Below are 21075 nucleotides of genomic sequence, written 5' to 3'. Positions count from 1 at the left end.
TAACAACTGATAAGCAATTGGAAAGATAGCAATTCAAGCATGAAACATTAAAGTTTACAGACATATTTTCAATTTTAACATTACCTAGTAAAAATAAATAAGGGAAAGTTAAGCAAACAGAGACATCTTTCCTAACACCATGTCCATAACTACTGTTATTAATCTTTGAATCAGTAGACAGCATAGGAGGATATATACTGCAGCTACTTTCCATAAATGTCTCTGAATATAATTTTTGGAGTAATCCAAATTTCTGAAACAAGTATTTTTTTGTTGCCTAAATCTGTTTGATTCTCTGACCAGCTAATTATCTTAGATACATTACTAATAGAAAATTGAACAGGCATGATAACAGTGCTTCCAATTAATAGATTTATTATATATGGGGTCTCATAAACCACCTGGTTTTAATAAAAATGCTCTAACACTTTGTGAATATAAGTTGTGAGAAATATTAGTTTCTTCAAACTGTGGCATGCCCATCATGACACTTTGTTGAGTATTCTTTGTGATATTTGCAGTCCATATTTGTGAAGTAACAATGACACATCAGTTTTGAGTAGCATTTTTTTGGAAAGCATATAGGAATTGCCTTACTGATACCAGAATAATTATTCAGCTGTGAAGTCACTTGTTGCTCAGTCCAAGGAAAATCTAGTAAGTGAGTGTCAGTAGTGGATACAAATACTTCCAGACCATTCCAAGGAACAGGTTGTAGCAGAGGAGGATCTGGAACATATGCCCAGCATGGTTCTCTTATTGCACTCATCACCAAACTACTGCTGATACAGTCAGCAGTAGTGGCAGCCTCCACAAACTGCATCAGTCATTCAGGTAACCAAAGAGCTTTTTCAGCATCCTGTGGAAAAACACAAACAAGGCCTCATCCCTGCATCAAAATCAGTTGGGCATATTCCGTTGTTCAGTTAAAGGACCTCATCATTTCACCATGGCAAAATTATCTTTTAGTTTTTGGGCGCCAAAACGTTCTGCATCTGTCAAACCCTGTTTGTCCAAATTTTAAACTTTTTAAATAAACAAAGTATGATTTAAAGAATTCTTTGGAGTCCAGGGATATAACTCCCCCCTTTTGATTTTTTGTAGTTGTTGTTTTAATGAACTATGTGCTCTTTTAACAATATCTTGTCCTTGTGGAATATAAAGAATTTTAGTTTTGCGATATTAAATTGCATACAAAAAGTTTGAGATGCCTTACCAATACATCCTGACATGTCTGTTTTAATGACTTTTGGTATGCTCATAATGGTGAAGTATAATAAACAATGAGCAACAATGTGTTTAGCAGCTTTTTTAGTTTGTGTAGAAGCAAAAATAAAGCCAGAAAAAATGTCCACTACTATATGAACAAATTTTTGTTGTCCAAACTTTGATATATGAGTAATATCCATCTGCCAAAGTTGGTTAAGAATAAGCCTTCTCGGATTAATACCCATGTGTGGTACAGTTGTAAATTATGGACACTGTGGACATTGTTTTATAACTTGATAAATATGGTGATATGATACTGTTTTTTTTATGCTATTGCTATTTTGATGATGCAAGTCATGAGATTGTTGTGCTAATTCAATTGGAGTGCAGAGCTTCAAGAAAAGAGCCCATTTATCAGTGTTTGCTGTTCCAAATGAGCTGCTTTTCTCTGAAAATTTTTTAAGTAAGCTAAATCAAGTTAAGGGGTAAACAGTCAGCCAACAGATGAAGTTTGGCCCATGATTACTAACAATTAATCCACAGAAAGAGCCACACACATCCATACACACTGCCTCCAGGGCTGGGGAAGACAGTTATGGCCACACACATCAGGCCTCTGCTGGACTCATGCAGTTGCTCAAAAAGAGAGCAAATTGTCCTGAAAGTTTTGAGGGTAAAGTTTAGTGTTGTCTGTAATATAAATGTTCTACAAAATTTGATAAAATAGAATAGAATTTAATAACAAATACTGACTGTAAATTTGTCAAATGTTGGTAATTCTTCCATCCAGGACTCATTATGCTATTATTTCTTCTTTGTAGTTGGTTTGAAATTTTTCACTCAAAAAAAAAAAAAACAAAAAAAAACACTTCTGTCTTGCCAGACCTTTTTTTTTTTTTTTTTTTTTTTTAACTGAGGCTGGCTGGGATGAGATGTCACAGAGAAAAGAAGCACACACATACACTAACACACACCCTCTTGCATGTGCTCCACTGATCAGCCAGCCCCTTTAATGCCCCAGTACCTTCTGGTCTCCAGGTCTTGGCCAGAAGTGAGCACTGTCACTAATATGAAGTGGGGAGGGCCTACCAAGCCAGAAAGCTCTATTCCTATCTGCTCCTGTAGCAGCTGTATTCTACAAGGCTTGGATAAGGTACAGTCAGTCCACCAAAACCGAGTTCTCACCACAGAGGTGTTTACTGAGAAATGCTGCCTGGGCTGTCACTTGAATAATGTTCTATCTGTTGTTGTTCATCCTTACCTTAGGCCAAAAGGAGATAACAACAGAGATGTGGCAGGCCATCCTACAACTGGTTCAGCTTCGCCTCCAAGGACTCCCAAAAGGGTCTAGAATGGGGAAAGGTGGGGTGCTTTCGTTAGCCTCAGGGACACCCTACCCTTCCTTCTGGTTGGAAGCCCTGGTTCCTGGGAGTCCAGAAGTGATTAGTCCCTACTGGCAGCAGTCAATCCATCTGTCATATACTGCACCCCGTAGTATGGCCACAAGGGGCAGCCAGTTCTTCAACCAGAAACAAAGTATGTCAAATTATGTATAATACATAACATATAATTACACACAACAGCATTACAAGCCATGCCAAATCCTACCCTCAATGCTCAGAATACTTGGACCCACCTTACCTAAAGTGGTCTTGATATGCTGCCCAAAGTGGCCTCAAATTCCTTGGTTCAATGGGCTAGAGAAAATAGCTCAATGGTTAAGAATAGTTGCTGTTAGTATTTAGGCAGCCTGCTTTTGGGTTGCCTAGTAACCTATGATGTCATCATGTGTCACCTGCCAGATAGACGAACCTGGCAGGCAAATGGACCCCTGCCTCTTACCTCTCTCTCTTGCTCTCTTGTTCTTTCTCTATCTTGCTTTCTCTCCTTTCTCTGTTGGGATGTCCCCTCCCCTCTTTCATCATCATCATCTCTTTCTCCCTTCCCATCATCATCCTCTCTCTCTCTCTCTCTCTCTCTCTCTTTCTCTCTCTCCATCTCCATCCAATAAACCTCTTTCATATAATATCTATTGTACACATCGTTATTTCATTGATGTGTTGGGTCTGGAAGGGCTCTCCCGGGAGCATCTGGTCTGGTCACGCCTTAAGCGAATTTGCCCTATCCCTAACCACCACTCAACTACATAGTCCTTAAAACCTACACTTTCTCTCAACTGCCCTGCCTTTATCTCATGCACCTGTCCCTCTGCTCTTGGCAGCTCAGACTCAGTGACCTGCCATGTGTTCCGAACACCTGGGACAAAGCAGATGCTCACACTGCGATAGAGTCGGCTTGGGAAAACTGGGACGCTCGCACTAGACTTTAATCTTTTTTTAGTATATTACAATTTATTCACTTTGTATTCCAGCTGTAGCCCCTCCCCTCTGGAACTGCCGACTCAGACACAACCTGCTTCTAAACCATCCATGTGCCAGGCCGGTCATAGGGCCCAGGCCTCTGCACAGACATTAACTTCAGAGGTGGATCTGAGTATGACCTAACTTCCTCCTGACTGCTCTTGAACACTTCAATATACCTATTCTCTCCTTGTGCTTCCCTAGAGCTTTCTCAGCTAACTCTTGTGAGGCAAACTGAATGAAGGCCTCCCCCGTAATCTCGCCCTCCGGGTCCACAGGTAATATGATCCCACTTGGCACAATTTCCAACCCTGAGAAGAACTGAACGATTTCTTCCTTTGTGTATCCAAATGGGAGTCCCCGAAGCCTCACAAAGCCATCATTGACACTGTCAGCACTGTTTGGACCACTGTGCTTCAACACCCAATCCATCTCAGTTCTGTGTGACTTGAACACCTCAATATACTGGTGTCCCATGCTTTCCCTGTCTCTTTTCAGAGCCAATTTTACATCATCTTCTGACTCAAGTTCAACAAAAGCCTCACCACTCTGCCTACCTTCTCTAGTATAAATGAAATGAACACCTGCAACCCATCATGAATTGTGCAGTTGAAGAGGAAGTTTTGTACGTCCTCAATTGAGCAGGACAGGGTAGGCCTCAGAGTTTGACCACATAGCCTTCACCTCCCTCAGGGCCCAGCATCATGAACACTTGACAGGGCTGATGTCACAAGCTTGGGCAATTTTTTGTAGTTTAAGGAACCACCACAGATGCCTTCTGTAGCAAACATTTATGGAAGATAACAAGTTTTCCATGGGAGGAAGGCAGAAGTGACTTCTATTTACAGTAAGGAGCGCGGCTTACGAACCAACTCCACCCAACGCCTTAGACTCCGCAGAGCGCTCTGGGAAAAGTCCAGGTGCATCTTCTTTTTGTTCTCAACCTTCAGGAAGATGAGGCATAGTCCTCCTTCCACGACGGAGCCGGAAGGATGCAAGCCAGGAAACTGTTATGCTCTCCTTTTAACAGACTTTTAAGGTTTCAACTTAACAGGACCAAACCTAAAGTCCTAATATTTAGCGGTTAATAAATGCAAATTAATAGTTGGTCATCTTATAGATGATCGAGTCCTTTAACATGTTCAAAAACATATTTATAGTCCTGCAGATGCAGACATGGCCTCACTGCCGTCTTAACTGAATGGCTGAGCATGGTCCCTGAACCTCCCATACAGGAGTTGGAAAAATTATTTTTAAAGCCCATGAATCTTCCCGACAGGCTCAGCTACAGCAAAAACTATGCTCCAGACTTTGGCTACTGCTCTGAGGCTGTCAGCTTCCCACAGAAGAAAAACAAGAAATCTGCAATGCCCCATCCCACCAGGGTATAGCCAAAAGTCAGCTCTGCCAGGTAACTGTTTCAAATGCAGCTAAAGGGGACACTGGTTTCATGGCTGCCTCAACAAGCCATACTCTGCCTACTGGCAGACTGGCCTCTAGAAGTCAAAATGCTCCCATGCAAGCTTGTCCTCTGTTCCCAGCCATGGAAGCTCCACCAGCACAAGAGCCACAGACACTTCCAGCCTTTGAGCTCCTTGGCCTAGCGGAGGATAAATGGGTCCTAGATTCAGCGACCTCCACCACCCTCACCCAGCCCAGGGTAACATTGCAGGTCTGTTTTAACCTCACATTCAGATCTCACAGTCACATTGCCAGTTTCTGTCTTGCAACTGAGATGCATCTCAATTGCCTTCATATGAAGGAGACCAGGCTTAAGTCTCAATCCTAGAGCTGTTACTATCAGACAGAGTCTGATTTGTTATCAAACAAGAACAGGTCTCAGATATAACCTTTTACAATTTCTTTAGCTAAAGGATAATAAATGTTCATAGCAGTCTCTCCTATGTCTGATGGTAAATAATTGGATTCAAGGCTTAAGGATACCAAAAGTTAAGTTATGAGGACCTTAAGCTTTAAAGTTGGTTAATGCCAGCTACGAATGTCTGAGGGTCTAGGAAGATGTTTTACTTCTACTTCTACCTTCTACTTCATGGAAGGCCTCTGCCTTTCCAGAGCTTACCTTAAAGAGTGGTTATGTCTTAAAGGGTGTATGTCTACTGCCTTTTCTACAGTGTGTATTTTAGTGCAGATTACAATGGTGATACTAACATGTCTAGAGTTTTATCTCCTTTGTAAAATTAAAAAGAGATCCACCCAAATCCACCTCTCAGCTCAATTGGTCTCCAGATTAAATTTCTCACCTACTGCCTATCTCAGAGGGTGGGATTCCTCCCTTTTCACTGGTTTTGGGACTCCCCTTTCTTGGCTACTCAATTGCTACATTCCTACATCTAACACTGTCTGATTGGTGAGTCTTCCCTGCTGGATGGCATCAATTCCTGGCTACCGGATCACTACACTCCTACACCCGACAACAGCTGATTGGTGAGTCTTCACTTCTGGTTGGCGCAAATGCTTCTTACAGCTTTCACCAACGTACATCCAAACCCTTCATCTAGAACTTCTCTCTTGGGTGATATTTTCTCTCTACCAGCATGGTTTTGCTCCCTCCCCCTCTTGCTCATCTACAAAATCCTAGCTAGGTAAACCATGTCTGCTATAGGCAACTGTGCCCTTGGTCTCTGGCCAACACTGATGAGCTGTTGGAACAGATTGTACCATACTACTCTACTAAGTCATACCTTGCTTTTGGGACACCTTGACAGGTCACTGACTCCTACCTGCCCAATGGGAATAGTCCATTCCTCTGTTCCTCCAGACTCTCCTCTGGAATGTTTTCTGGAGAATTTCAGATTTCTATACCTAGCACCTGATTTAAGGGCCTCTAAGCATACACACCTCTGCAACCAAACTTGGCCTCAAGTTTCCTTAAATAACAGATCGAAAATAAAACCTTTTTAATTACTGCCAGTGATTGGGTAAATGAAGGTTCCCATGTTTAAGTCTCTTCTTTGATCCAAGCATTCCACCTCTGTTCACTCTCCCAAAAGTTTTAAATGTACACCTAAAGAATTTTTCTCCATAACCTACTTAACTTTATCTTCTGCCTACATAGATGTTCCAGCAGCCTACCAGACTCAGGTGTTTCCTACATCCACAATAGCACCAAGGTAGCTACCATAGGTGTCCCAGTCTGACCTGACAGACTTCATAAAGCTGGACCTGCACTTTCCCTCTCAGCCACTGATGTTCTCACAGATCCTGGACAGCATCAAAACAGCCTGTTCTTTCTGGACTTGGCCAGTATTTCAGCCTTTTGACCTCCCTATAGCAGCCCCATTGTCAGCAGGAAGTAGCCAGAAGAGAATCTCCACTCATTATTCATTTATTATTAACAAAAAGGCTAAAATGGTGTGCTTCAGTTCCAGGACAAGCAGCTCCAGGTTCTCCCAGTATTCCTCAATCCCTATCTGCTGCAGTGCATGGCTGGCAAATTCTACCCTCTACCCTGAACTTTCCAGGGCAGGGGCTTCCCTTTCTCCTCACCATGTAATCTGGACATTTTGGTGCTATTATTTTTTCTTCCTTTCTTTTTCTTACCCCCTTGTATGGCAACCAATAGCTGCTTCCAATGAACCTACATTTATATGCTTTAACATGAGAAGCAGCCCAAACTCCTCATTTTTTAATTATAGAAACAGGGCAAAATGTTAGTATTTAGGCAGCCTGCTTCTGGGTTGCCTAGTAACCTATGATGTCATCCTAACAGTCACGATTCATCTGTGCAGGAGCTATAAATGGACCCCTGCCTCTTACCTCTCTCTCTTTTGCGCTCTTGTTCTTCCTCTTTCTTGCTTTCTCCCCTCTCTGTTGGGGTGTCCCATCCCCTCCCACTTTCATGTCTTTCTCTTTCCATCTCATATAATATCTGTTGTGCACATCATCATTTCAGTTGCTGCTTTCCCAAAGGACCCAGGTTTAATTCCCAGCATCCACATGGTAACTCATTACTAATTGCCTGTAATGCCAGCTTCAGGAATATGACACCCTCTTTTGGACTCCATGGGTACCTGCACTCACATGTACACAGGCACTCACATATACACACAATTTTAAAAGGTTTTTTTTTTTTTTAATTCCTTGGTCCAAGCAATGTCTGAGCCCCTCAAGTGGTTGGGAACTCTGCTATGCACTGCTGGGCCTAGCTCATTGCCTAAGAACTGAAAACACAAAAGTGGTAAACAAACAAACAAACAAACAAACAGACAGACAGAAACAACAACAAAAACCAGCAGCTCCGTAGAAAGCTGAGAAACAAATCACTGCAGTATTTAGCAGCTTAGGACAATAGGCTGTGTTATCTCTGGGTCTTTAAGGTCTGGGGCAGGCCCTCTAATGGAAGAGGATGTGTTGTGCTGTCTCCCAGGTCTGGACAGGTCTCTGCCTCCTAGTCCCTCACTAGCACTGGCAGGGTTCCATACCTGTGTTGTGGTGAGCAATACAATAGGGATGGGAGAAATGACAACCATCAGTTCTGCCATCTTCCAGTGCCTTGAAGCAAGACTTTAGGTGCAGCTTCTGGGAGGGGTCATGCTAGGGTGGAAATGCAGGCAGACAGACACCAAGGCTGTGCTAGAGAATACTAAAGCCAGAATGTACAGTACACAGTGAAAGCAGGGAAAATAAGTAATGACATGGGAGAGAGGGATGGAGACTTGGGCAGAGTGAAATGTTCTTCTCAAAGCCTCAAGAGGACCCTCTCAAAAGATGCTGTCTCAGTAAAAAGCTACAGGTAATGCACAGGGCTGGGGACAGGTAACAACCCACCAAAGGCTCTGAGGCAGGCTTAAGCAAAACTCAAAGAAAGTGAGAATTGAGGGCTGTCTGGTTAATGGCATCCTTCAAATATGTTAGCACAATTCACAAAGTCACAATCACCATGGCTCTCACAGGTTCATGAGAGCCATTATGGTATTTTCTTTTTTCCTTTTTAAAAAAGATTTATTTATTATGCATACAATGTTCTATCTGCAAGAGGGCACCATTATAGATGGTTGTGAGCCACCATGTGGTTCTGGGAATTGAACTCAGGACCTCTAGGAAGAGGTCATTGCTCTTAACCTCTGAACCATCTCTCCAGCCCATGACAACCCTCCTGCACAGCCTTGGAAGACTTCTGTTCCATCCAGGCCTTCTGAGCAAATGCTTTGCTGGCCTCCATTCTCTGCAGATAGTAGCTCAAATAGCACCAGCTCATATTCTGCAGCCCTTGTGAATTCTGATCAACAGTTTGCAGCACCATGAGTGCTGTCCTGTTGATAATTCATCTCTCCCATTAGATCTCAAGTTCCAGAGACCTTGTGTTGGTCAAGGTGTTCTCAGGACTAAGACAATAGGTTGCACCAGGCTCAGACAATGGAAAGAGAAAATTGCATGGGGAGAACATTTCCCTGTTTGCACTATTTACCAAACACACTGTATTCACTCTTGCATTTTGGCTTGTTACAACTCAGCTTGGAAAGAGATGTGTTTATATCTAAAGTGACATGAAGGGACAAGAGACTAACAATGTCGAGGAGAAGCCCATGGGGGATGGATAAGAAAGAGGATCGTCATTAAGAGCGGCAGAGGTGCGCGCCGTCGCTAGGAGGGACCCAGAAGAGCCAAGGAGCACAGGGAATGAGGCCCTAGTACATCTCTGCTAGGGTGCAAGAGCCGAAGGGCGAAGCACGTTATAGAATTGAGGAGTCTACTTCAGAAAAGGGACTAAAGCGCTAAGCCCCGCCCTCCAGGTCCCTCTAGTTCCGCCCCACGCGCCAAGCTCCGCCCTCTAGTTCGGCCCTGCGCCCAAAGCCAATTCCCCGGAAACACTGACACCCTTTGAATACCGCCCCGCCCAGCAGTCTTGTCCTTCCTTCCCTCTAGACAACAGAAGTACTGCCCACGAGCGGACAGCTTAGCAAGGAAGTCTTGTAGTTCATACTTCTGCGCAGGCGCCCTAACCCCACAGCTGGCTTGGCTCCAGCAGCCATACCTGCTATGGCACCGCCGCTGTCGCTGCCGCTTTGCGTTGTGTCGACGGGCTCTGGCTCTCCCCACTTGGTGTGCTACTGCGTGAGGGAGAGTAATGGAGAGGGGTTCCGCGACGGCTTCAACCTCTGGTGAGTGGGGTCTAGGGACGTGGAGTGAGGGAGCGCAACGGGCGCCGTGCCTGACAGCCCCTCCCGCCCAGTGTGACGGACGCCGCGGAGCTCTGGAGTACCTGCTTCTCACCTGACAGCCTGGCAACACTCGTGCGTAACAGCACTGGGGATAGGAGACATCTGGGAGCCTGCCACCCTTTTCCCTCTCCTGTGACTGTGGTTCTAATAGTATATCCAGGGTTGGGCAGTTTGGGGTGTCCAGTGGGTCCAGGATCCTGGGCTGTTAGTGACAATTCCGTGTTCCTAGCAGAAAGCCCGATCTGGCCTAAGTAGCACTGAAGATATCTCTTCCCGATTCAGGTGAGTCCCAGTTAGGGAGGCCGTGTGAGTGAGGAGCTTTGGGTAGGGATAACACATCCTGACCATAACACACACCTTCTCCCTTCTTAGGGCAGCCTGCCAGCAGCAAGCAGTGACTGTAAGCCTGCAAGAGGACAGGGCATTGATGACCCTTTCAGGGGACACTTCTGCATTGACCTTTGACCTCTCCAAGGTGCCCAGCCAAGAGGCAGCCCTCAGGCTGCAGGCTTTGACTCTCAGCCTGGCAGAGCGTGTGTGCAACCTAGAGAGGCGGCTGGCAGGTAAGGAGGGCACCTGTATCCTCTCTTGGGGACATGCTTTTGCAGAACCTCCTGGTATTGAGTGGGGTGCCATGGCTTTCTCCCAGCTGCAGAAGAAACCACTGCTAGGCCCAGGAAGAACACCCAGCCAGCAGTCCCTCACCTCTTCTTAGCAGGTAAGGGGCTGGTCTTTCTCTGGAGCTGCCTCCCCAGATGTCTCATGTTCTAGAGAGAATCTTTCAACGTGGACAGAGTTCTGGTCAGGGTTCTGTTGGGTTTCAAGAATTCCCTGATCTGGTTTTCTGGCAGAACTTGATCACCAGAGAGGCAGTTCTGGACCTGGGGTCAGGAAAAGGTGTCCAGGGGAGTCTCTCATCAACCCTGGCTTCAAAAGGTACTTGCCACCTGTCTTTCCTACCCTGGGCCCATTTCCCTCTCCTCTGTGAATTATATACTCTTGTTTTCTAGTAAGAAACCATCTGGTGGTGTAGACTTTGATGAGACCTGAATATAGCAAAACCTGTGACCTTGCCAGGAGCCTGTCTGCAAGCAAAGGGGTAGATCTGAGACTCCCACCCATCAGACAACTTTGCTTCACTTCCACTGTTGTCCTGCTGTTGGGCAAGAGTGCCTCTTATCCCTTCCCTGTCAAATAAACTGCTCCCTCAAGTAGAGATGCTAAGCCAGACTTGACTAGTGAGAATTGGTCTTGGGAAGGGGCCCAGAGAAGACCCTTTTGGTGTGGCACCCCAGGATGCAAACAGATGCATCAGGTTCTCAGTATTTAGGAGGCTGTCCTGGCTGTGTCTAGGACAGCAGACCTTTCTCAGACCTATTCTGTTGTTTCTGCATAGCCAGCCCAGAAGCTGAGAGGGTCCCAGTCTGGTAGGGCCAGACTCACTAAGGCTTAGAATGCTGTCCCACACTTTCACTCCCCACCCAGGTAGAGCAGTTCACATCTCTCCCATACAAAGATTCACAGAGGAGGTGTCTTGGGCAGATGAGTGTTTGGAAGGCCCTTAGAGGAGATGGGGTTAGCCCACAGCCCATGGCTGGACTCAGGAATGTTAGCCTGTCCCCACCTACTTGGCCAGGATCCTGGAGGCTGAGCTTCATGGGGCTCTGTTCCTCACCCTTCTTGACCTTCCAGGGCACCCCACCCAGCTCTGGCCTGACTGGTTTGGTAGACTAATCCAGTCCCCTAGGTCTCTGGTGCCTCTGTGCCAGGGCAGCTGTAGGGAGCCCCAGGCTGTTGTGCTAGCGCCATGGAGGAAGATGAGCTGTGCCTTCCCCAGTGGACTCTCTTGCCTTCATCATTTTGAGCTGTCATCTTGAACTATGTTTATCACCAGGGGGTTGGAGTGGTGTAATTTGGGTCTCTGGCTGCTCGGATGCTCAGGACACAGTTGCTTCAGGCAGAGAGGCTTTATGGGGCTACAGATGTGTGTATGGAGGTAGGGGTGCTAACGGGGGTGCACAGCAGGTTGGTAAGCTGCCAGGATCTCTGCTCTGTGTGGACACGTATACTTGAACTCCTTCTCCTGCAATGCACTGTCCAGGTAGCGGCGAACAGCCCACAGTTCCATGGGGATGGGCGCCTGGCGGAAGTGTGAACACACGGTCTGCAGGTGCAATAGAGTGTGATGAGGACCTCACTCAACAACCCTTCTACCCACACCTACCAGCTGGTCCCTTACTCACATCCACAATGTGCAGCTTGGGCAGCAGGCTGCAGTCAGCAAGTGTAAACCGGTCACCATCTAGGAAGCGGCGGCGGGACTCAGGAAGTTGTGGTTCCTGTGCCAGTTCATGGTCCAGAGGTGCACGCAGGAAGCTGTCTAGTCTGGTCAGGGCACGGAGCAGCTGCTGATACAGGGCTTGGGGACAAGGGCACAGTGAGGACTCAGCCTTGGCCTTGGGTTAGCTCTCCTACCTCTCACTGCTGGCCTGTGCCTCACCATTGTCCTGTGCAGGCACTGGGTTCTTGATAAAAGCAGAGAATTTGTGGAAGATGTCATTGCCTGCTGTGTTGGACTCCCTGTACCTGGGTTCCAGGCTTGGGAAGCTGTAGATGTAAATGGTTTAGGAACTCCAGTCAGACCCTCACATATATTGTCCCTTAAAGCACCCTTCCTAGGCACTCTCCCAGGTGTCCCCCCGGGGTGTCCCATCAGGTACTCAGGTGGCCCCAGTGTCTCCTCCAGGAACTCTTCAATCTGCAGTGTATCTGTCTTGACATCCCCATCATAGAGCAGGATGGGCAGCTGTGAGCCTGGCGCAAAGTCCTTCAGCACATCCAATGCCCTGTTGACACCAGGCAGAAGGGAGGTGGCCTGCCTGAGGTAGGCAGAGGCCAGGGAGGGGTCCAGGGCAGTGTCTCACCTTCGTGTGTCCACTGTTGTGAGTGTGAAGGGCACACCTTTGAGGAGTAGGACCATGAAGAGCCGTTGACAAGAAGGGCAGTGTCCGACACTCTCGCCATCCTCACTGGCCTGGGTGGGTGGAGCAGAGGCTGGGAGCAGACCCAGGAATCCTAACACCTGACTGGGTGGGACTCTGCCTCCCACTGCCATTGGCTCTGGAGGCAGGCTAGGGCTCTGGCCTGGTTGGCCCTGGCATGTACAAGTGTCTAGTGAGGGCTCTTGAACTGATCCCTGGAATGGGGAGAAGCTGGGAGTAGGGAGACCTGGGTTTGGGGTCCTGTCACAACCTTTTCTTCCAGAGCCAGAGGGTTCCAGTCGTGGAGACTGGCTGCAAGGTGGGGCAGGCCAGAGAGTCAGTCTTCTAAGTGATTGACCCACACAACTGGGTATTCAGGCTAACAGCTCAGGGAAGGGAGTGGTCAAAGGAGGCCAGCACCTGCCTCCACTCAGATCTGAGCACTCGCCTGAGAGCTGATGGGGCTGTCTGACAAGCCTCGTTCTGGCACATGAACTTGAATCTCTAGCTAAATGTCGGTGCCAGCTACCAGACTGACACCTACCACCAAGGGCTTTCTCCCAGGTCTGGGCCAAATCCAGGAGCCAAGCAAGATAAAGAGCAGGACCCAGACTGATTCCCCCCCCCCCTTTGTGGTAGCTCCTACCCCAGGATGCCTGACTACTCAGCCCAGTATGGGGCAGCTTAAGCCCATCATAGGGGAAGGGACTCAGACACCATTAGGAAAACCCATCCCTCAGCCTACACAACAAAACAGAGCACCCCTCCAACCCAGCTTCCCCAGAACCTTCACAAAAAGCTGGAGCTTGGTAGTTTCAGCCATGGTGGGAGCTGAGGCATCCGATGGCGGCAGCAGCACAGGGCACAGGGTGTGCCTTGGGAGCTCTTTAAGTCTCCCTAGATGCCCCACCCTCCTCGTTCTGTGGGCCCGCCCCACAGAGCCACCTAGGTTGCCAAGGCAGATCCAGCTGTCTGTACAAGACCAGGGTGTCCATGCATGACAGACCACAAGGGGCCTAAGTCTCAGGGCTGGCTGTGAGGGTGGGAAAAGCAAAAGACTGAAGCCTCCGTGTGGTGAATGTAGACAGAGGGTGAGGAGGCCAGGAGAGCCCAGGGGCATTGGATACTAGCCTGGAAGGGACAGCTCTGGATTAGAACCACACTACCCTGACCTTAGCCCAGGTCCAGCCCTCTGCAGTACATTCTCCATTGTCAAGTCCTGATCCCAAAAAGCCATGGAGTAGGAGTGGGTGGGAAATGCCTCTGTTTGCCTGTGTCTGATAAGCCCTCTGGAAGAGATGTCCCCTTCCTCCAACAAAGCCCAATCAGGTAGGGTCCTCTGCCCTCAGGACAGGCCCACATTCCAGCCATGTTCATGGCTGGCAGGCTGATAAGCCTGGTTTTGACATTTAACCCAGTTTAGCAGAGGATTCCATGCCCCCATCCTGTCCACATAGGCTCAGAGCAGGTTTTTTTACTCTTCACCTTGACCTTCAGATGACACCAAGAAGGGTTGGAAGCTACTACCTACTGGGGTAGGGATGTGGTCGCCAGAAGGAAGGAAAAAAAACAGGATAGCCTGACCCTACCAGGCACACACCTGTCACTCAGGCTTTCCGAGTCTGTTGGGATCCACAGTGGGAATTCCTTTGGCATTACTTGTATCTCTACCTGTGCATGATAGCAGCAGCCTTCCAGGAGAGTTGCCCTTTAGAACGTGTGCCACAGAGGACATGTAGCCTCAAACTCATGCCCACTGGCTAATACCAGGACCAGGGGATAGCTTCCCCTCTCTGGTAGGTTGCTGCCATCCAGGCTAGATAGTACAGCCAAGGTGGTTCCATACCTGCCCATTCACCTGCTCACATGTCAGTGCTTCAGCTGTCCCACTTCCCTCCTTTCTAGCCCTGTCTAGTCACCTCCCTGCCCTCAGCTGGAGCTGAGATCCCAGACAGGTGGAATGCAGCTCTGACATCCTTGGCGTTCAGCTCCTAGAGCCACTTTTATTTCGGCTTCTTACTGATATGATCAGCTTTCTGTTTTGTGGTTTTCTGCTTTTGCAGTCAAATCACCACTGTAGAGCATGAAGCCTCTCCCAAATGCCAGTGGTTACCAGACATGCCCTGTGTTTATATATTTTTGCAAAACAGCCCTTAAAAATTCACAAGAAAGGGATGAGGTGGACAGACAACATGAGCAGTAGCTTGGAGAAAAAGAAGCAAAACACACGTCTCAAAGAAACAAGCCAGAGTGACACAGGAGCTTCTCTGCTACAAGAATTGTGGGCATGTCCTGTGAGTAGTAGGAGTCATCAGTGCTCTGCTCCCATGCTCAGTGTCCTGGAGTCAGCTCCAATTTGCCTTCCAAAATCCAGGGTCATTACTGCACCACTGAACTGTGTCCTTCCGGGTACCATCACAGGAAATGGGACAAGACATGGGCTCACATGTACATGTCAACAGAGTCTGGTATTAATGGTTTGTGTGTTCCCCTAAAACCTTCATGTGTTACCCCAGGATCTGTGACATTATTGGAAGATAGTGTCCTTAAAAATAGTGTCCTTTAAAGAGGCGATCAAATTTAAAACTGAGACCACCCTGTAAGCAATAATATGACTATTTCCTTTTAAAAAGGGAGATTTGTGGCTAGAATATTTTTCAGTGGTAGAGAGCATGCTGTGCATGCAAAGTCCGACGTTTGATCCTCAGCACCATGAGAGGGATAGGGGATATTTTAACACAGACATGCACACAGAACAACCTGTGAACATGATGACAGGGGACAGGATGACACACCTATGCTCAACAGATTGTGGAAGACTGCCCAGCAAAGGCCAGGAGCTGGGAAAGAGCCTGGAATATGTGTTTTCTCAGGCTTTTAGGGGAGCCAGCCTGCCCTAATTCCAATCTCTCCTCCTTTCCTATGATAACCACAGCAAACCAATACAAACTGGAAAACACAGAGGACTTTTTTTTAAAGCATCTAAAAATTTAAAAAAAAAAATAGCATGCAAGATAATGAGCTTCTGCTGGTTCATTCTGAGCAAGAGGCGTCTGTAGGAAACTTCTGATGGGGGACACAGACACCAGTGTTTGCTCTGTCCAGACACACCATGTAAATTTCTTAATGTGTGGGTTGTAAATATTTTAGTTTTGTCCTTTGAGACAGTGTTCCTCTGTATAGCTCTGGCTGTCCTAGAACTCACTTTGCACACCAGGCTATCCTCAAACTCATGTAGAACCTCCTGCCTTTGCCTTGAGTGCTAGGACTGAAGGCATATGCCACCACTTCCAGTGGTTGTAAATATTTTAAAGGAATGAGAAAAGCAGCCAGGCCTGGTAATACAGGCCTGCTATCTCAACAATTTAGAAGGCTGAAGCAGAAGTATTATAAATTCAAGTCCTGCCTGGGGGACTTACTGAGGCTTTTCCTCAAAAGTAAATGGGTTGGATACAGCTATCTCAAAGGTAGAGCAGTTCCCTAATGTGTGAAGTCTTCAGTTCAATTGCAACTCCTCCAGTACCCTGTCCTCCAAAAAAACTTAATGCCACCTGCCTTAACTGAACCCATGACTTACCAAGACCATAGGACCTTGACTGAAATATCTACTACATACAGAACATCCTCTGGGGGCTGATAGACCCAAGAATGGCTCATGTCTCCCTCCTTGTACATTTGACTCCCTGATGCAATCAAGAGTGTCTCTTATAGAAATCCAGTTCCTGTACAGTTTCAACTTTTTTTTTAAAGATATGGTCTCATGTAGCCCAGGCTGGCCTTGAACTCCTGATCCTCCTACTTCCACTTCTCAAGTGTTGAGATTACAAGCATATGTCACTCTAACTGTCCTCTAACAGCTCTAATCTGAAAGGAGACACAAACTATTAGGGAATAGGGTAATGGAGGCTAGGTATATTGGGGGACATCAGTAGGGACATGCTTGGATATTTCTGAGCTCTGCCTGTATAAAATATCTAGGTGTGGTGACATTCCTATAGCAGTAGCAGAACCAGTACCAAGATCCCTGATCCCCCACCCAAAAGGGTTCTACTGTAAATTGTCATGTCTCCCCAGAAACCCTCATAGCCATGGTAAAGGATTAGGAGGTGGGGTTTCTCAGAGCTGATCTGAGTATAAGGGTAAGTAGGAGAGACCCATTAGGATCACACATAGAGAACTCTGGTCTTAAAACTCCTAGCCTCCAGAACTATGAAGAATTGGCTTCAGGAGCCCCCAGCCCTCTGTGCTATTAGAGAAGGCCCACAGGGGAAGGGCTGGTCTGTGTGGGGGCCAGAAAACAGGGGAAGCTCAGAAACTGTCTAAGCAGGGCAAAGGAACACAGGCCAGGTCAAACCAAGCATGATGGTTTCTGCCTATAATCCCAACATAGTCCAGGACTACACACAAAGATCCTGTCTCAAAAAACAACAACAATTAAAAAAAAAAAAAAAAAAAAAAAACAATGGCTAGCAAGAGAAGCCTTAGTGGTCAAAAGCACTTGCTGTTCAAATGTAAGCCTAAAAGCTGCCTTTGAGCCCTGGAGCTGAGAGTTGAAGGAGAACCAAGTCCAAAACCACAGAATGTGCAGACCTAAACACACACATTCATAAACACAAACACAACGGAAAGATTTTAAGTGCCTAAGTCCACAATGACATGTTATTGTTTTCAAGACAGGGTTTCTCTGTGTAGCCTTGGGTGTCCTAGACTGGCTTTGTAGACCAGGCTGGCCTCAAACTAACAGTGATCTGCCCACTTCTGCATCCCTGAGTGCTGGGATTAAAGGCATTCATTAGCATAGCTGGCTCAATGACATTTTGTTTTGTTTTGTTTTGTTTTGTTTTGTTTTGTTTTAAGCAGAAGCGGACTCCATGAGAATGCTAACTGACACATGCAGAAAAATGAAACAATCCTGGACAATGGGCTATTGCTTCATTGTCTCAGTGCTAAAAGAGAAAGGTCTTCCCACTGAGAAGCTGACACCAAGCTCCAGGACAGACCCTCACCAGGACTGCTGGCCTTAGGCATATCATAACCTACTGTATTCTGCACCAAAATGTCCAACTGCATCTGACCCAGGAAATAATTAGATCTATTCAAATCTCTGCACTTGCCAAACCTGTCCTGGTTGAGGGGCAGGGAAAAAAAAAAGGTGAGATACTACGTCAGAGACGTTGTAGCACAAGGAAATGCTCCAACTCTAACTGGTTCTAGAGGCAGAAATTTTTTTTTTCTATTTTTGTGTTTGGACGGGGTCTTAGGCAGCCCATATTGGCCTTGAACTCCTGACCCCCTTCCTATTGTTACTGAGTGCTAGGGGGTACAGGTATCACCACCAAACCTAATATGCCAGTTAGTTTTTTGTTAGCTTGATAAAAAGCTAGGGTCATCTGGGAAAAGGGAACCTCAATTCAGAAAATACCTCCATTAGACTGGCCCATAGGCAAGTTTGTGGGGCATTTTCTTGGTTAATGGTTGATAGAGGAGGGTGTGCCCAGCCCTCTGTGAGTAGTGCTACCCCTGGGCAGGTAGTCCCAGACTGTATAAAGAGCAGGCTGAAAGTAAGCCAGAAAGCAGTGTTCCTCCATGGCCTATGCTTCAGTTCCTGCCTCCAGGTTTGTACCTTGGCTTTTCTCAGTGGGGAACTGTAAGATGAAATAAACCTTTTCTTCCCTGAGTTCTTTTTGGTTGTGGTATTTATCACAGCAATAGAAAGCAAACCAGGACACATAGCTTTTCTTCCCTTTTCAACACTGCACTGTATGAATCTCACAGAGTCAATAATACTTCACTATTATCACATTGAAAACTTCAGGAAATGAGTCCTTCAGAGTCCCTACTGCAGCCCAGGCCACCCCCGATTACTACGGACTTGGTGGGCACTGGGTAACTGGTCAGTTGATTTGTTGAAAGGCCCTGGTTGGTTGATGGGTAACTTGTGACAAAGTAAGGGTAAGGGCACTAGTAATGGTCCTATAATCCTACAGGCTGCACACATGATTGCCCTGACTGGCCTCTAGCCTGTAGCCTATGTCTGTTCTTACAGCAGAAGCTTCTGGTCCATGGTCATCCTCAAGCTCCTATTCCTTGTAGCCCTGCTCAGTTCCTCAGCCTCCTGGGCTTGAGGTAGGGATGGTAGTGCTCTTACAGCTCCTGTGTAGCTCTTTAAAAAACTACATAAGAAATGCCTCAGACTCTGGCGGACAGCATTGTGTCCCTGTTGTTTCCAGAGAGAGGTCCTTGCCTGCAGCTGTGGGGATGGGAATGGGGTAGTTGTGAGGGTACGGGGGGCAGTTATGGGGGGCAGGTTTGGGGTGGGGGCAGCTGCGAGGGCAAACGGGGGCAGTTTCAGTGGTGAGGGCAGCTGCAAGAGGGTGTGGGGGCAACTGTGGGGTCAGGGATAGGGGTAGCTGCAGGGGGGAACAGTTGCTAGTTTGGGGGCACTTCTTTCTGATGGGTTAGCACAAGAAGGATGCTTACAGATTGTGCCAACAATCACAGATTGATTATATCCATGTATGGTCCTTAGTTGGAGAATCAGCCTCAGAAAAGACCCCTCTGCCCAGATATATTTGGTCTTTGTGGAGCTCCTGTCCTCTCCAGGTCTTACTAACTCCCCCTTCTTTCATATGATTTCCTGCACTCTGCCCAAGGTTTGGATTATTATAACCTAGAACCCCTGCTCAGATGTAGCCCATGGCGGCTCAGTGTCCAAGTGGGTTTCCCAGTAAGGGGAACAGGGACTGTCTCTGACATGAACTCAGTGGCTGGCTCTTTGACCTTCCCTCCCCCAACCCCGAGGGAGGAGCAGCCTTGCTAGGCCACAGAGGAGGACATTGTAGCTAGTCCTGATGAGACCTGATAAGCTAGAGTCAGATGAAAGGGGAGGAGGGCCTCCCCTATCAGTGGACTTAGAGAGGGGCAGGGAGGAGATGAGGGAGAGAGGCTGAGATTGGGAGGGAGTAAAGGAGGGGGCTACAGCTGGGATACAAAGTAATTAATTACTGTAATTAATTTAAAAAAAAACCCACAGGTTGGGTGTCGTAGAACACATCTTTAATCCCAGAATTGGGCAGACACATCTCTGAGTTCAAGGTCAATTTCCAGAACAGCCAAGGTTACACAAAGAAACCCTGTCTTGAGAAGAAAAACAGAGTGTTCCAAGCCACAAGCTTGTGCACAGGGCATAGGTACACACACTGTTCTTTTCTTGGAACTGTTCTGGAAGTTTCAAATTTAAGATGATGGTAGGGTTACACCTTAGATTTGTCAGAAGTATAAAGAAATTCATGCAAAACCATGCATGAATGGTTAGGGTAGGAATCAGTGCACATCATTGGGTTCAGGAAACCAGGCTTTCTTGGAATTCAGGCTCCTGCTGGATGTGTAGAGGCAAGAGAAAAACTTCAGGTGTCTGCCACATTTGTTGTTTTGATGGTATTGTAGATTGAACCTAGAACCTTAAACATGCCAGGCAGGTGCTCTTCCACTGAGCTATATTCCCAGCCCTTTTTACTTTTGTTGTTGTTGTTGTTTTGTGTTGTGTTGTTGTTGTTGTTGTAAGAGGGTCTCATTATGTAGCTCTACATAAACTTGTTAGGTAGACCAGGCTGGTGTTGGACTCAGAGATCCACCTGCTTCTGCCACTGCCACCTGTGCACCAGCACGCCAGCTTACTTTTTGAGGCCAAGTATTCATAAGTGGTCCAGGACAGCCTTGACTCATTCTGTAGACCAAGTGGGCCTGAACTTGCAATTCTGCTTCAGTGTCCCAATATCTAGAATTACAAGGTCTGTGCCAGGTGCCCAGTATTTTAGGTACATTTCTTGAGATGTGTGTGTGTGTGTGTGTGTGTGTGTGCGCGCGCGCTCACCTGAGGAGGCTAGAAGAGAACATAGGATTCCCTGGAGCTGAAGTTCCAGGTGGTTGTATGACATGAGGAAGTCGGGTCCTCTGGAAGATCAGAAAGTGCTAACTGCTGAGCCATCTCTCCAAACTCCTAGAATTAATTTTTATTTATGTGTATGTACATAGATCTGTGAGTATATGTGTGTGTGTGTGTGTGTGTGTGTGTGTATCTATGGAAGCCAGAAGGTATCAGATCCCCTGGAGCTGTAATTACAGGCAGTTATGAACTATCCAACACAGGTGCTGGCAACTGAATTCTGATCCTCTGTAGGACTATCAAGTGGTTTTATGAACCAAGTCCACGTTCCGGATTTTTAACATGTTCACTCTCTCTGCCCCTTTGCCTCTCAGGCCAGAGAAACCTCAGCCCACTGCCCAGGGCACCAGCTCTGTGGCTAGACTCTGGAAACTATAGCAGGCCATGTAGCTTTCATA

At 47.0% G+C, this 21075-nt stretch overlaps 2 protein-coding genes and 1 pseudogene across 6 annotated transcripts; 1 reads left to right on the top strand and 2 right to left on the bottom strand.

Annotated features, from left to right (window-relative positions):
* Positions 1-3627: 3627 nt before the first annotated feature.
* LOC129671148 (heterogeneous nuclear ribonucleoprotein F-like) lies at positions 3628-4377 on the bottom strand (annotated as a pseudogene).
* Positions 4378-9398: 5021 nt separating this feature from the next.
* Paxx (PAXX non-homologous end joining factor) lies at positions 9399-18403 on the top strand. Of its 5 annotated transcripts, none has more exons than XM_055600448.1 (7): positions 9399-9691; positions 9763-9823; positions 9984-10033; positions 10124-10314; positions 10401-10469; positions 10603-10687; positions 17593-17686. In XM_055600448.1, exons 1-7 carry the CDS (start codon positions 9570-9572, stop codon positions 17618-17620), a joined length of 606 nt encoding a protein of 201 aa, XP_055456423.1. In that variant the 5' UTR covers positions 9399-9569; the 3' UTR covers positions 17621-17686. The 5 variants fall into 5 exon arrangements, with proteins under 5 accessions (XP_055456423.1, XP_055456421.1, XP_055456424.1 ...); XM_055600447.1 differs by lacking the exon at positions 17593-17686 and adding an exon at positions 10762-10981 and having other exon boundaries at positions 9400-9691; XM_055600446.1 differs by lacking the exon at positions 10603-10687 and having other exon boundaries at positions 17593-18403.
* Positions 11757-13019, bottom strand: Clic3 (chloride intracellular channel 3). The gene is made up of 5 exons (XM_055600452.1): positions 12676-13019; positions 12472-12597; positions 12252-12358; positions 11995-12170; positions 11757-11915 (listed from the first exon to the last, which is right to left on the bottom strand). The coding sequence occupies exons 1-5, from the start codon at positions 12864-12866 to the stop codon at positions 11757-11759; spliced, it is 759 nt and encodes a 252-aa protein (XP_055456427.1). The 5' UTR covers positions 12867-13019.
* Positions 18404-21075: the final 2672 nt, after the last annotated feature.

Source organism: Psammomys obesus, unplaced genomic scaffold (genome assembly GCF_907164565.1).
Source record: "Psammomys obesus unplaced genomic scaffold, mPsaObe1.curated_primary_1811, whole genome shotgun sequence".
NCBI lineage: Eukaryota > Metazoa > Chordata > Mammalia > Rodentia > Muridae > Psammomys > Psammomys obesus.
Note: the sequence above shows the minus strand (reverse complement) of the source record. Positions and strands in the feature narration are given on the sequence as shown.